General features: G+C 44.0%; 1 protein-coding gene across 1 annotated transcript; it reads right to left on the reverse strand.

Annotated features, from left to right (window-relative positions):
• Positions 1 to 10,005: 10,005 nt before the first annotated feature.
• Positions 10,006 to 13,458, reverse strand: MAFB (MAF bZIP transcription factor B). Its single transcript, XM_050917454.1, has one exon. It carries the CDS (start codon positions 12,878 to 12,880, stop codon positions 11,942 to 11,944), a length of 939 nt encoding a protein of 312 aa, XP_050773411.1. The 5' UTR covers positions 12,881 to 13,458; the 3' UTR covers positions 10,006 to 11,941.
• Between the last annotated feature and the right edge of the window lie 712 nt (positions 13,459 to 14,170).

Below are 14,170 nucleotides of genomic sequence, written 5' to 3' on the forward strand. Positions count from 1 at the left end.
ATGATTACCAGGGATTTTATCTCTGATGCGGCTGGTTTATCAGCATCTGTTGGAGTGCATCTCTGGGGGAACTTCATCAGAGGCAGGGAAATCACCCTTCTCTTTCCTTCAGTTTAGCAGACATTTAACATGGGTTCCCTGCCTTCTCTCAAATCTCCCTTCCAGCAGCACATCCCTGTCTGGGAATTCTCCACCTTTTCCCCTTTCACTTCTGATTACTGCAGTTGTTTAAAGTTATATTTAAGCTTCTGTCAAACAGAAAAATAGTCATTTGCTTTGTGAAAAATAAATTCACCTCAGCACTTCCAAAATGTGATCTATTTACTCACCTCCACTATTCAGCTTTCCAGCTAGCCAGCTTGTGGGGTGACATCTGCGCCTACTCTCCTTGTATGAAAGAAAGAAAGAAAGAAAGATCAGCACAGCTGCCTGGTAATGGGAGTATGGACACTTGCCTCCTACGTTGCCTATTGAAATCCCAGCCCAGGTCAGTCATGGGTAGCAGCCAAATATTAGGTGGCTGTTCATTGGCCATTTAAAATGAATCTGGTGATCAGTCTCATTCCTAGAGGACTAGTGCTCACATCAGAAACTCCACCACCAACACAAGTGACACTTCATCCTCCTTGTTGAGAACCTCCATGGAAAGGCCACACATGTAATGGATGTGGAGAGTGAGCTGCCCTTTTACCCAGAGGGGGGAGGCAGCATGGGAAAGTTTGTCATCTTGGCACTGTCCTTGTTTTGTGGTTAAATGGAGGGTGTCAGTCTGCAGCTCTGTCATCCCTGGCACCTTGCCCCAGCATTAAATTCCCACTCGCCCTAAGGCAGGGAGGTTGAGGAGAGTGAGATAACAATATAAAGGAGACAGGGCCTACAGATTAACTCTGAAAAAGGAGTCTGCTCTGAGTTAGTGAGGATTTACAAGCAGCCCCTGCGACGGGTACAATTGGTTGGATTCGAAGAAATGAGCTGGTGGTCCCTCACAGCACAGTCTCAAATTAGAGAACAGTTCCCATTATAAAACTGTCAGGCATAATTCAATATGGCAAGATTGGAGTCTGCACTCCACACTAAGCAGAGCCAGGGTGAGGCATAAAGACTAAATCACTCTTTTGACTCCTAGAGGGAATAGTCCCCCTCCAGGTCAAGAATGCGCATAAAGCCTGAACTGGTGGCTGCCTGCACTGATGGCTTGCTTCTTGATGGGTGCCTGGCAGCTGTTTCCACTACTGCTACTGGTGTCTTTACCTTGCCAAGAAAACAAATGCAGAAATGCTGAATGGTTAGTCCACACTAGAGGCAGGAGATGGACAGCACAATGCAATGAAGAGTTAGTTTATTTTTCTCTCCTACTTGTAAAAATCCTGTTTTATTTTTCCTGAATAGTTGTGCACTTATAGTTATCCCAAAATTAGCAGATTGGTTTTTGTGTCTTTCCGTGTATTGGAAGGGAGTCTTTGTAAACTCTCCATACAACTTACTCTAATTACTTGCCAAACCTGCAACAAGGCGTAAGCCCACATATTGTATGTGACATTACCAGTAGAGCAAGTGCTGGAATGCGAGGGCTCGACTAATTTGACAGCTAACATAAAGCACCATGATTTATATTTGGTTATATTGAGAATTTCTTTCCCCTCTTTGAGCACTTCATATAAACATTTACTTGGATCCTGGAACCTTGCTTAACCCTCAAAGTGCCACATTTATCTTTGTGTTCTTATTTTCAGTGGCCAACCCCAGAAACTCACTTGATTTGTAAACTGCAGATGATTAAACCAAAATAGCTTCACCTATAAATGGCTTCATCTGTAAACACTGTTCTCTGGTAATTATGATATATTTACTGTAAAGTTCAATTGAAAACAGATTAGGGAAGAGACTTCTTCTTTAAAAATACAAGATTCCATTGATTTATTAGAAACAGCATTGTTAGATTCGCTGCCAGAGACAGGATGATAACTCCACTATGTTTAAGTTTGATCTAGATTACTTCATTAATTATTGAACGGAGTGACATGATCATACCATTTGCTTATTTCAAATTTAACTCTTACCTACTATTTCATTGTTTCTGTCTTGCTTTACTATGCTTTCAATAAGACACCTTTTTATTTCATGTCCCCTCTTGCTTTAAGCATACCTGCAATAACACAGAATCATTTCAAGAGCAAGCTGTAGCAGCTAGTACAAAGGATTGAGAATCAGGACTTCTGGGAGTTATTTCCAGCATTCCATGGTGGCTCACTGACACTTTGGGCCTACTGAGCCCAAAAGTTCTCATGTGGCTACTCGTTCTGGTGGCCTCCATTTTTGGGTGTCCAGCTTGGCCTTGATCTCGCTGCTGTTCAACTTACCCAGCTATAAAATGGGTTTAGTTGTCAGCTTCCTCAAGATGTTGCTAGTTTGAATTCATTACCACTTTCACATCTTTGGGGTTAAGATGTGCTGTCTAAGTGCAACGTATAAATTTACCTTTTGAAAATGCAAAAGGAACATCAGTACTGCAACAGGCTTGCATAGCAAGAATGACTGGCCATGTCAAAATGGGCTTATTCTTTGAAATCCTGAACACACTCCATTCCCATTGACTTCAAAATTGGAGTGACAGGTAGTTGCTGTAGCTGGCTCCACCACTGTAAGATTGCAGTAGTGCTAACCTAATGGGCAGACCTGATTTGATGGCAAGCATGACAGATTCTGGAATTGAAGGGTAGTGCAAAGTTTCTTTTAGGAGCACCAAGGAGTAGGATAAAGCTTTCTCTTGCCATGAAGCGATTGTTTGCCTTAGTGATGTAGACTCACGTTAGCAATGTCACAAGTTCAGAGTCTTTTGCCTGTGGCTGCTGCTGAGCACCTTAAGTGGGGAAGAGTAAAATTATAGTGAGGGGAGGGGAGATCGAGTGCTGGCTCAAAGGCCTGTTTGTTTATAATTGAATCCTCTCCCAGCTCATTTAAGGCTCTTTTAAAGCACAGGGTGCTGCTTTGCTGCTATCAGCAACTTCTTCCTTACTGCCAAAGGGCCTGGTCCATTTCCTTTGAAATCAATGGCAAAGCTTCTATTAATTTCACCAGGAACGGGATTGGGCCCAAAGACATAGGGCTAAATTTTGTGCTGAATTGCTTCCCTGATGCCAGAGTGGAATCAATGGGATTGCACAAATCAGGACAGTACTGGGCAACAGTGGATACAGATTCCGGACACCTGAGGCCTATTTCTTGTGGTGCTCGGGCAAAATTCCCACTAAAGTCAATGGGCCTGATGCTGCTCTCTTACAGCTGTGTAAATCAGGAGGAACCACACTAAAATCAATGAAGTTACACTAGTGTAAAACCAGTGTGACACCAGAATCAGGCTCACTAGGAATTTTGCTTGAGAGATGCTGCCAGGTTGGATATTCAGTTTTCAGGAACAAACTGTGTGTGTTTGCATTTTGTGTATATGGGCAAGTCTACACTACAAAATCAAATCGACCTGAATCAGTTTTACATGTCCACCCTATGCTCCTTGTGTCGGCAGGAGTGCTTGCACCGATTTAGCTGTCAGTGCAGGGCATTGTGAGATGGTTTCTGAAAGGCAGCAGCAGTCGATGTAAGCAACACAGCATTTACACCGACATGGTGTTAACCTAACTATATCAACTTAGATGCCACACCTCTTGCAGAGGTGGTTATTAAATCAAGGTAGTGGGCAAGAAACATTGGTGGGACCTACATTTTAGTGTAGATGCTTACAGAGTTACTCTGTAGCACAGACCAGGCCTATATGTATATGCACACAATGTATATCATTGTCCTATATAAATCACAATGTGGGAACTCTCCAACAGGAATATTGTAGGAAAGCATCCTCTTTCAGCCTTATGAATAATACCTTTTTGCGTGGACATCTCTTAGTATCACAGTAAAAGCAAGAGTCTGCAAAGAATGTGCACTCAGTTAGATGATTTTATGTCCGAGCTGCTCAGTGACTTGGTCATTTAAGGAACTTAGCTTGGGCTAAGTTCTCTTCCCCAGCCCGCACAAAAAAAAAGTTTGAAACATGTTTCTTTTACAAAAGAATTAAACTTGGTAAAAGGACATAGCTTTTCTACCTTGCTCCTTGCCCCTCATGCCTCAGGATATCATAAATTTTTGATACCAATAAAACAGAATTTTTGATGAGCTGCTATTTTGCATTAAAGCAACTTTACATGCAAAGATTGCATAATAGGAAGTAAAATTGAATTTTGCCTCAGAACAAGTTCTTATTATTAATTTAAATGTTTTGTATATATTTTAGCAGCAGCTTATCATTCTATATATTTAATTTCTTTCAAGTGAGAACACTTAGCATTGCTTTCCTTATCTAAACAAATCTTTTAAGAGAACACATGTATTAAGTGGAAATGTAATGTTTTGCATCTGTGCCTTAAGACAAATAGTGAAACTTTAAAAGAGGAAATAAAATGTTGAAGGACAACTCTATCTCTAAAACTTGGGACTAAAATACTGTGTGGCAAAAGGACATGTCGGGTTTCTTTACTGTTTGATATATTGTTTTTCCTCTGCAATGTTTGTTCCAACCGTATCACTCCTAAGACTGTAAATACAGTAAACCCTCAGTGGAACGCTTGGTGTATATAAGGCAAAGGATCTGCAGTATCTTAGCTCTCAAACCCACCACAATCCATTTTCTAACACTTCCATACAACAGTATGAACAGGACAAAGCACACAAATATAAATAGTTCCTTCCATTCCATGAATGCCGTTGCAGGAGAGGTTTGTCACACTTCTTCAGGCCATGCTAAAAAATGTGCCATTTATTTAAGCTACCGTTAAAAAAGAAAAGTGAACACACGCATTTTTTTTAAAAAGGAGAGAACAAGTCCAATGTAAGATTTTAAGAGACCACTGAATGCTATGTTCCAAAAACAGTAGAAAGGATTATGCAATAAGCTATTGGGGGTGAGGGGGATGTGCTTGAGTTTAAAAAAAAATCAGATTTACTGTAACTCTAATGGAGTGAAAAATAACAATTTTTTAAAAAAAGCTGTGGTCCATATAAAGAGGAAAAGAGAAATTCTCATTTTTAAAACACAGGGGGGGAAAGTACTCTTAAACATTTTATGTTTTCCTAAAAGAAGTAGATCAGAACTACCAAAAAAAAAAAGGAACTTATATTTGAGAAGATAACAGCTGCACAAATGTTGACAGTTTGCAAAGCACTGTGACTTGGAAACAGCTCAAGCATGGGCTTATTGGAAGGCATGCACATATATGTCTCTTAAAGATAAACTCCTGGTGATCTGTAATGCCAGTGATTTGCAAACCCACTTGTCAGTCCCATTTCCAGTAACATGGCTGAGCAAAACAGTCCTGTCTTAAACTGCACAGACACAGGAAAATGCCTGCCCTTGGTTTCTTTGCTTATGGGGCTCCACCACGGGTGTGGGGGGGGGAGGGAGGAATCCCCCCAGCTATAAGATGTTTTATCTTTCTCCTCTGAAACCTGACACCAATACCCCTGAAGAGCTTCAATGACCTTGCTCTGTCAATCACCAAAACCAACCAGCCTGCTAGAGCGAGACGGGCGTTTAGCCAACTTAAAAAATTAAAACCTAAAACAGCTGGGAACAGTTATCTCGCAAGCCCTGGCTCATCCTAATAACACATCTAGGCTACCCACCCTAATGCTGAGCTCTCATCTACTGTATTGCAAGAGCAGCCAGCATCTCTGGAAAGTCTTAGCCTGGTGTTTCTATCTTTAGTCCAAAAATCTTCGCCTTGTTCCTCTGTTGTTTTTTATTTAAGAAAATCATTTTACATGCTATCTTTTTTTTTATTTAAAATCGTCTATAAATTGCTTGGCACTTACGGTTTCAATTTTTTTTTAAGTTGCCAATTGTTTCCTCTCTCTTTATCTTGGGAGCAGCCCTGGCAAGTGGTCACCTCTGTCCTGAAGGGAGAGAGCAGTGCAAATCTCTCTCCAGCTGTTAGCAATAGGTCTTGCAAAACGGCAAGATCAAACAAAATGCAGTGATTTTTTTTTCCACCGACGGGAATTTTTCTGCTGCACTGCATGAGATCAAAATATAACTGTCCTCCTGCAGCCAAATTGTGGCATTTCGGACCTGGGCTTTATTTATACAGTATGTGCATACAGACAAGCCCATTGATAGGACAGTAATGAAGTCAGACAAATTGGCTTAGTGAATTTCAGGGAATCTAGTGAAGTATCTTTAAGCCTTTTACAGTTGAGGACAGTTAGGGCCCGATCCTGTTTCTTTTGAAGTCCGTTCCAAAATTGACAGACAAGAGACCAGCATCAGATCCTTTCATCAACAAATTAGAAAAAAAAAAATTCGAGGAGCACCGCGTACATTTGCAGCACTTTCGCTTTTATTGGCGCTTATCTTTTCCTTGGTAGCAAAAGTGGGTGTGGAGTGGACTTGGATTCAGAGATCGCTGCTTTCTGCTCTTTACTTCGGAGCGCTTGAATACAACTGTGGATATTTAGCACTGCGCTGTTGAGAGTAAAGAAAATGCAAGTTGCTGTGGCGTCTAGCTTCATCCGATCTCCCCAATGTCTCCGTTTCTTTCCCATCACTCCCTCTCCTAGTGACTTGCGTATTTCTTGGTATTGTTGCGCTCTTTTTCCCCCCCAAGTCCTGTTCTATCTGTGTGGGTCTTTCTCCCTTCGAGTCATTAGCTGCGTGACTCAGGAGAGACAGGGAACATGCATGTAAACCAGCACGTCTGGGGTGGGGGGGGGAGAAGTTGGGGTTAAAGAGGGTAGTTGGTTTATTCACCCATGTTGGAAATGCAGTGTCTCTTTAGTCCTAATTGAAACCAGTTAGCCAAGGCATTGGCTGTACAGTAGTCTCTATACAAAACCACTGAGCTCTCTGTATGTCTGGCTGGCTCTGGCACACCAGATTGTAGGAGCATCTTGCGGACAGGACATGTGGACAGCGTGCAGAGGGGCCGTAGAGACACGACGCTCCAAGAAACTTGTGTCCGAATCGGGCCATCAATCATCCCCACTGATTCCTGTGTCTACAGCCCTTTATGAATCAATAATGAGTCGGGAGATAGAAAAGTGAATATGCCGGGATTTCATTAGTGCTCGCTGAGCAAAAGCAGGGGTGATAGTTAACCCTTTCGCAGCTGGAGGACGGAAAAGCGTTTCGAGTCAATGTTTAATAAGCGCCCGGGGATAGCAAAGCGACATGCACGATAGGGAAAGCCCAAGAGGAAAGCAAAGCTTGATAACAAGCAATAAGGTACAACTTGATCGGAACCCTTGCTGGTTCTGGGATAGGCTGGGTCAGTGTTTCAGTCTGCACCAAGGTGTGTATTTGTGTATTTGTATCACCTTCAGCACAGATCGCAGACAATCTGTATGGAGACAACCGGGGATCCACATAGGTTTTTTTTTTTTTTTTGAAGGGTGACCGTCTCTTACTGTCATCACACAATTTCCCCTTCTGCACTAGTCGGTATTCTACCTGCTCCTGTTTTAACCACACCTAGCCACGTGCGTATTGAAGGGACTTCTCACGTCTATGCTCGGTGACTGATCTGTGGGCTGTTTTCCAAGTTCGCTTTAAAAAATATACACGCGCAAGTGAACATCATTTCTCTCGTAAATCTTCTTTAGTTCTTCTAGCAGTGTTACAAAAAGTATCACATTTAATCCCTCCTCTCCTCCTCCCCCAAAAATAATCCTTTTCATTAACATCCCCAAAGAATAGGGTAGTGTGGTGGGGGTTTTACTGATCACACGTCTCAGAGCAATATGTTCCTTCCGTGCCTTGTTTTTCCTAGTGAAATAAGGAGGAAGGGAGCGCTCGCTGTGGGCTTTCGGAGCCTCCGAAAATGCCCGCAGAGCCTGAGAGGTGCAATGCTCACAAAGCTTTAATCTGGTGCAGTGTATTTCTTATGACACTGGAAGCAAACAGATACTATCTGATTGTTCCAGGGGACACCCTGCGTCCCCAAGCGCAGCTGGGTTTAGTTCTAATCCGAACGCTGCATCCGTCTTCAAAGCAGTGTGTGTGTTAGAAGGTGCTTTGCATTAAGCTTACACCCCCACGCACCCAGGCGATCTAGCTGGAGATCTCTTCTTAGTCCTCCGTGGTGCTTTTTAATTTTAAAGTGGCAGCGCTTTGGTCACTTTAAGGTCGTATTCCCACAAATCCGAGCCGTTTTTTTTTCTTAATCAGATAAATTAAAATTCATTAAGAGCACTGAACACTGCATAGACACTTCCTACATAAATGGACCTCTGCCCCCTGAACCTTTCCACTGACACAGTTATTCTGTGGGAATCCAGACTGCTAAAGCCACTATAGTGCGCCTCTCAGGCCTGTTTTCCTATTTTTTGTTGTTCAATTAGCCCTGGTGATTTATTCAATGCATGCATGAGGGGACATTAATATGCGGTGGCAGTTCCCACAAACAATATTCCTCTCAGGCTTTCTGTAGCCATAGCATGGCAAAGAAAAAGGCAATACATGGAAATACGGTTCTGACATCTTTTCTGTATAACCCACTGTCTCTCTTCCCAGTGTTAAAAGGAAGGATGACATTATATTCCTGTAGTGGTCTGTGCACTGAGGTGTTTGGGATCAGGCTGCTGCCCCTTTTTAAAAGCTGAAATGCTTCTCTATCAGTTAGCTGGGCTTCCTGTCTCTGACAAGGCAGTGATGAGTATGGGGCCTAAAGGAGGATTTTGTTGTGGGGTTACTGTATTTGCTTTTCAATTTTTCCCACACTCTGTTCTTAACTGATTTGTTTTGCAAACATGCCGTGTGTCATTCCTGCAAGGGCAGCTTGCTCTCCTTGGGAAGAGAGGCTAGTTTGGGGGGTTTTAAAGAAGGATTTAAAGTTAAATCCCCTGTTCGCAGTTGGAAAGTACCAATCCTTACCCTTCCAGGCTGCTGCTTTCTTTGCAACTTTCTAATTCCCACACCAAGGCTCTGAGCAGAACAGAGCCTGGCTGCAAATTAGATAAATGATTATCACCCACTTTGGACTTTAAAGCAACTAATTGCTTAGCTGTTGGAATAGTGGTGGGGTAGGAGCGCTGGGGTAGAAGTGGAGCTGCAGTGTTGTATTCTCGCTCTGTGAGCACCTGCTGTTTACTGAACACAAGGAGTTAATATCATTGTCATGTTTCAAAATGCCAGAATAAACAAACTGGGCAGATTGAGAGGCGAGGAAGACAGTGGGAGGTGGCGTGTGCTGCACGGATTCTAGAGGAACCATATTGATCACGCTTTTAAGGTTCTAGACATTTTTAAAATGTCTCGTTAGAGCATTTTAATAAAGATTAATTTCTTCCCAGCCCCCACTATAGCTCAGAAGGAGACATGTTAAACTCAGTGGGCCCATGTGCTGCTGCATCTATAACTTTAAATTATCTACACAGCCACAGTGTGAGCAAGGGAGTTGCTTCGGGGGACGGGGTAGACTGTTTTGCAGGGAAAGTACAGTACAGGCCCTTTGAAACCAAGCTTCACAGAGTGACCCTGGGAAGTGTTTGAAAGGGAAACACTGCACTACGCCTCCATTGCCCGTGAGACCTTCAGCTCTTGAATGTACCAAGCTGGCTGCCAACGTTCTAAGGTTTGCTACAGTGAGTCCATGCAAGTGTCATCAGTAAGAACCATCCTGCTGTATGATGTTGAGTTTGAAAATAGCACCTTTAGCGTCTATCAGTGCACAGCAAATCCCATGAAATTGTGTTAGAGTGGAGTTTGAAGCCAAAACTACAGTGTAGAGTAAACCATCTTAAGGGTTAGAAATTGATTTTGCAGCTCTGCACAGATGTGTGTGGAATGATGACCCTCGTTGTAGAATTAAAATAAACTTCCAAAAAATCACTTTTAAAACCCAATGATGCACGTCAAAGATCAGTTTAGCTGGATTATGCCCTTTAGATATATATTTAAGGTGCAAGAAAGTTTAAACAGAAGACATTAGAGAAGTAAACCCTTCAAAGAAATGCCATTTCAATTATTTTAATAAGCAAAATAGGAAACAATTTTAATAACCAAAAACAGAAACCAGTCTGAATAAAACTACAATAGACCAGGTTTTTTAATATTTTTCATATCATAAGCAGGATTTGAAATTGATCCCTTCAGAACTTTACATGAAATAAAAACAATTTTTTTCGCTGCTGCAATGTTTTGATTTCAACACAGTTGAATCAGTAAAAACCAAAGATCGTTTTCTGATGCATGACTAATATCCACAATATTTAAAACTGCAAGCACCATGCTGTTCATTACAATCTTGTTATTACTGTTAATTTAAAAACTAATACAAACGTAAAATGCATCCGGCCAGCAGTGCCAGCAATCAATCCTAAAAGGAAACTAAAATAAGTTTTCATTTTGGTATTTTTGTCAGTGCAACGTAAAATCCTTTTTCTGACCTGCAGGAGGAAAAAAAAAAGTAACACCCATAACACTCCAAGCTACTACTATACAACTGCAAAGAAATTTGGCCAAAACTTTTGCTGCATGGGGAAGCAGAGAAGCAGATTAAAAATCCTATTGCAAATAATACACTTAAGTTGCAGTATGTCTCTTTAAAAAACGTTTCAGTTTTCTATACATTCCAAGCCCTTTCATCCTCTGTTGCCATTGATAAACCTAACTGAAATCAGAACTGGAACTGATACATGTTATTGTTCTGTACTGTTCCGCCTACAGCGATTGCAACTGACTCATGTCGTCCTGGGTTTTGGAAATCAAGAATCGATTGTTTCTTAAAAGAAAATACATTGTAAATTCTGTTCCTGAGTGTATAATAATCAGAGAAAAATATGGCCAAAGCTATGCGCACTGCTGTCTGATGACTGTCCTGACATCCAAAGTAATAGGTTCACTGCCACTTAAATTGTGGAGTAGGATATAGCTGCTAGGCTGCTGGCCTTTTTCATATTATTAAGTTTAGGTTTGTCAATGCAATCGAGTTGCTTTTATTCTGCCCCAACAAACAAAAACCAAAATGAAAACTAAAGAAAAAATTACAACTTAAAAGTGCACCAAATATACAAAGTTGCTTTCTGAATGCAAATACAAAAATGCCCATAATGTTTTTTATTCTCTTTACTTTAATAACAAACCATATAACCAGCCTGATGAAATGTTATTTTGTCTTCCTTTGCTGTTTGATGTGGCAGATATTTACAAGCTAACAACTAGAACAAAACAAAACAAAAAACCCCAAACAAAAAAACCCAACAAAACTGCACAAGTAGTAAAAAGTTGATAACTTTGATGCTTTTTTCTTATCAATGAAACAAAGCTATGAACGATGATCAACATGCTAAAGTTAAACAAGAAAATGGTACAAAATAGAAATTACCATACATGTCCAGCATGCAGGATTAATATTTTTAATGCAGATTTTCGTATTTTTTCTATATAATCAAGCAGGCAATAAAACTGATGTTTTTTTCTTGTCTTGTACTGAATGTCCCATCTGAGTCCCGTAACTATTTCTCAAAGCAGGCAATATATGAGGGCTTTGCATATATTGTCCTTTACTTATTCGCCTTTCCAAGCAGGTAAAATGTGCATACGCTGCTGCTGCATGACTCCCAAGCAGGTAATATGTTATAGATCGCTTGTTCATTGTCCCTTAAAAAAACCAACGAGCCCATACAGTTCTGAAAGCAAGCGATCTATACAAACGCTTTACATGTCCTTCCTTTCTTATGTTTCTTTCTTTAACTGGCGAACTAAAGATAAAAGTTGCACGTCTCTCTCTCCCCCACCTACCCCCAGCCTACTTTTCACAGCTAATCTATAAAGACAGGAGGCTGCAAATATTAAGTCTCTCTTCTTCCTCTCTACTCGAGCAGGCAGATGGATGGAGATGTCAGAGGAGGATGGGAGAGGCGGAGGGGGAGATCGGGGGGGTTGTGTTTAAAGGACTCACATGAAGAACTCAGGAGAAGATGGGTTGTCACTGGTGGATCCGGCCTCCCTGAAGCCATTGCTGGCAAGTTTCTCACACTTGAGCTTGTAGGCATCTCTTTCTCTGGCCAGTCGGGTCACCTCTTGCTTGAGCTGTTCCACCTGCTGGATCAGCTGGGTCTTCTCGTTCTCCAGATGGTGCTTCTGCTGGACTCGCTTATACCTGCAGGACTGGGCATAGCCCCTGTTCTTCAACGTCCTCCTCTTCTGCTTGAGGCGGATCACCTCGTCCTTGGTGAAGCCCCTCAGGTGCCTGTTGAGCTCCCTCACTGACATGGAGACCAGCTGTTCATCCGAGAACCTGTCTTCCACGCTGTTGGAGGAAGGGTGCTGCTGATGGGCGTTCTGCAGCTGCTGGGAGGAGGTGGAGGAGGTGGAAGGGGTGGGAGACGCCTGGTGATGGTGGTGGTGGTGATGGTGATGCGGGTGCCCGCTGTTGGCCAGGTCTTCGTGGGTGACCCCCGGGTACTGGTGGTGGTGCTGCTGCTGGTGATGATGGTGGTGGTGGTGGGCCCGGAAGCTCTCAAAGCTTTGCAGCTGCTGGGGCATCTGGTGGGACCCGATGAGGGCTTCCACCGCGTCCTCCGGAGTGAGGCTGAGCGCCTCGGGGTTCATCTGCTGGTAGCTGTTGGCCATCCAGTACAGGTCCTCCAGGTGGGTCTTCTGCTCGGTGGGGCTGAAGCTGGGCGAGGAGGGCACCGAGCTGCAGGGCGTGCTGATGGGGGTGGAGGAGACAGAGCCGGCCGGCTGCAGGCGGGTGCAGTGGCGGCCGGGCCGGTCGGCTCTGCCCAGGGGCTCCTTCTTCACGTCGAATTTCATCAGGTCGAAGTCGTTGACGTACTCCATGGCCAGGGGGCTGGTGGGCAGCTCGGGTCCGATGCTCAGCTCGCCGGCCATGGCTGTCTCGCAGGCGCCTCTGGGTTGGAGCGCTCACTCCAGGGCACCGTCCGGGGGGAGGGCTGGCCGCGCTCCTCGGACTGCAGGTCAACTTCTCTGCTGCTGCTGCTGGCTGGCTGAGGGCAGCCAAGCCAAGCGGGCGGAGGAGGCGGAGGCACCCTGGCCGCGAGGCGTGGGGTAGCGGTGTCTGCAATGCAATGCGGGCTGCAGAGGCTCCCTCGGCTAAGAAAACCCCACGGTCGAGGAGGAGAGGAAGCAAGCAGCAGCAGGAGCCTCCCCACCGCAATGCTGGCGTTGCACGTTGGCCTCTTTTGCAAAGGAAAAAGCAGGAGAGATTCTGTGCCCCGGCTGGGGTCGGTTTGTAAGTCCTGAGCCTCGGCCCCCCCTCCACTGCAGACGCGGAGCCGGAGCCCGCTGCAACTTTCCAGGCAGAGCAGCGGGCGGCGTGTGCTGGAGGGTTGCTGTTGGATGGGTTATTTTGGTGGTTGGAGTTTTTGTTCCCTCGCTCTCGCTCGTAATGAAGGGAAGGGGTGGGGGAGGTGGGGAAATCTTGTCTCTGCTTTAGCTGCCGCCTCCAGCTCCTGTTGTGCAGCTGTGATTTGCGAGGCAGCCCCCCTGGCTGCTTATATTCCTTTTCTGATGACACTCAGGGAAAGAGGGCTGGGACCGCCAGGCAGCCTCTCCAATAGGAGCTCGGCCGCGGAGATCCTGGGGCTGCCGGAGGAGGGGCCAGGCTCCCACAATGTGACAGCTCCCAACGAGTCAGCTGACTAGCAGCTGGCGAACAAGACCAGGCAGCAACTCCAACCCCCCTTTTTTTTCTTTCATGTTTTAATCTTCCTACTTTCTCTCCCCGATCTGCTCCCCCTTTTTCTGTCTTTCTCCCCTCCCTTTCTCTCTCAGCCGGTGTAATTTACAAAGAAGGAGCGGGGGGCAATCCAGCGTATGTTTCACTTGCGGGCCATCCCTTTGTTCTAAATATAACAAAGTCCCTCTGCCCACTCTGTTTTGTGGAGGTGGGAGGATGGAATGGTTTGAGTGCAACTTTTCAGTGTCCACTTTCCAGGAGTACAGTCAAAACACTTAATCTCTTGCAGGATTCAACTGTGATCGTTGCATGTTTGTGTGTGTGTGAGAGAGAGAGAGAGGGTTAGGAAGAAGACAAAAATAAAAAATATTTGCCCACAGTCTGTGTGTGCCAGCTGTCGTTATATAATCGAAGAAAACCTCAAGTTAAAAATACTTCCCCAAAGTAAAGCAGTTAGCACTGGCTCAGACTATTGCAAATCT

The sequence above is a fragment of the Gopherus flavomarginatus genome, chromosome 11, assembly GCF_025201925.1.
Source record: "Gopherus flavomarginatus isolate rGopFla2 chromosome 11, rGopFla2.mat.asm, whole genome shotgun sequence".
In the NCBI taxonomy this organism is placed as follows: domain Eukaryota; kingdom Metazoa; phylum Chordata; order Testudines; family Testudinidae; genus Gopherus; species Gopherus flavomarginatus.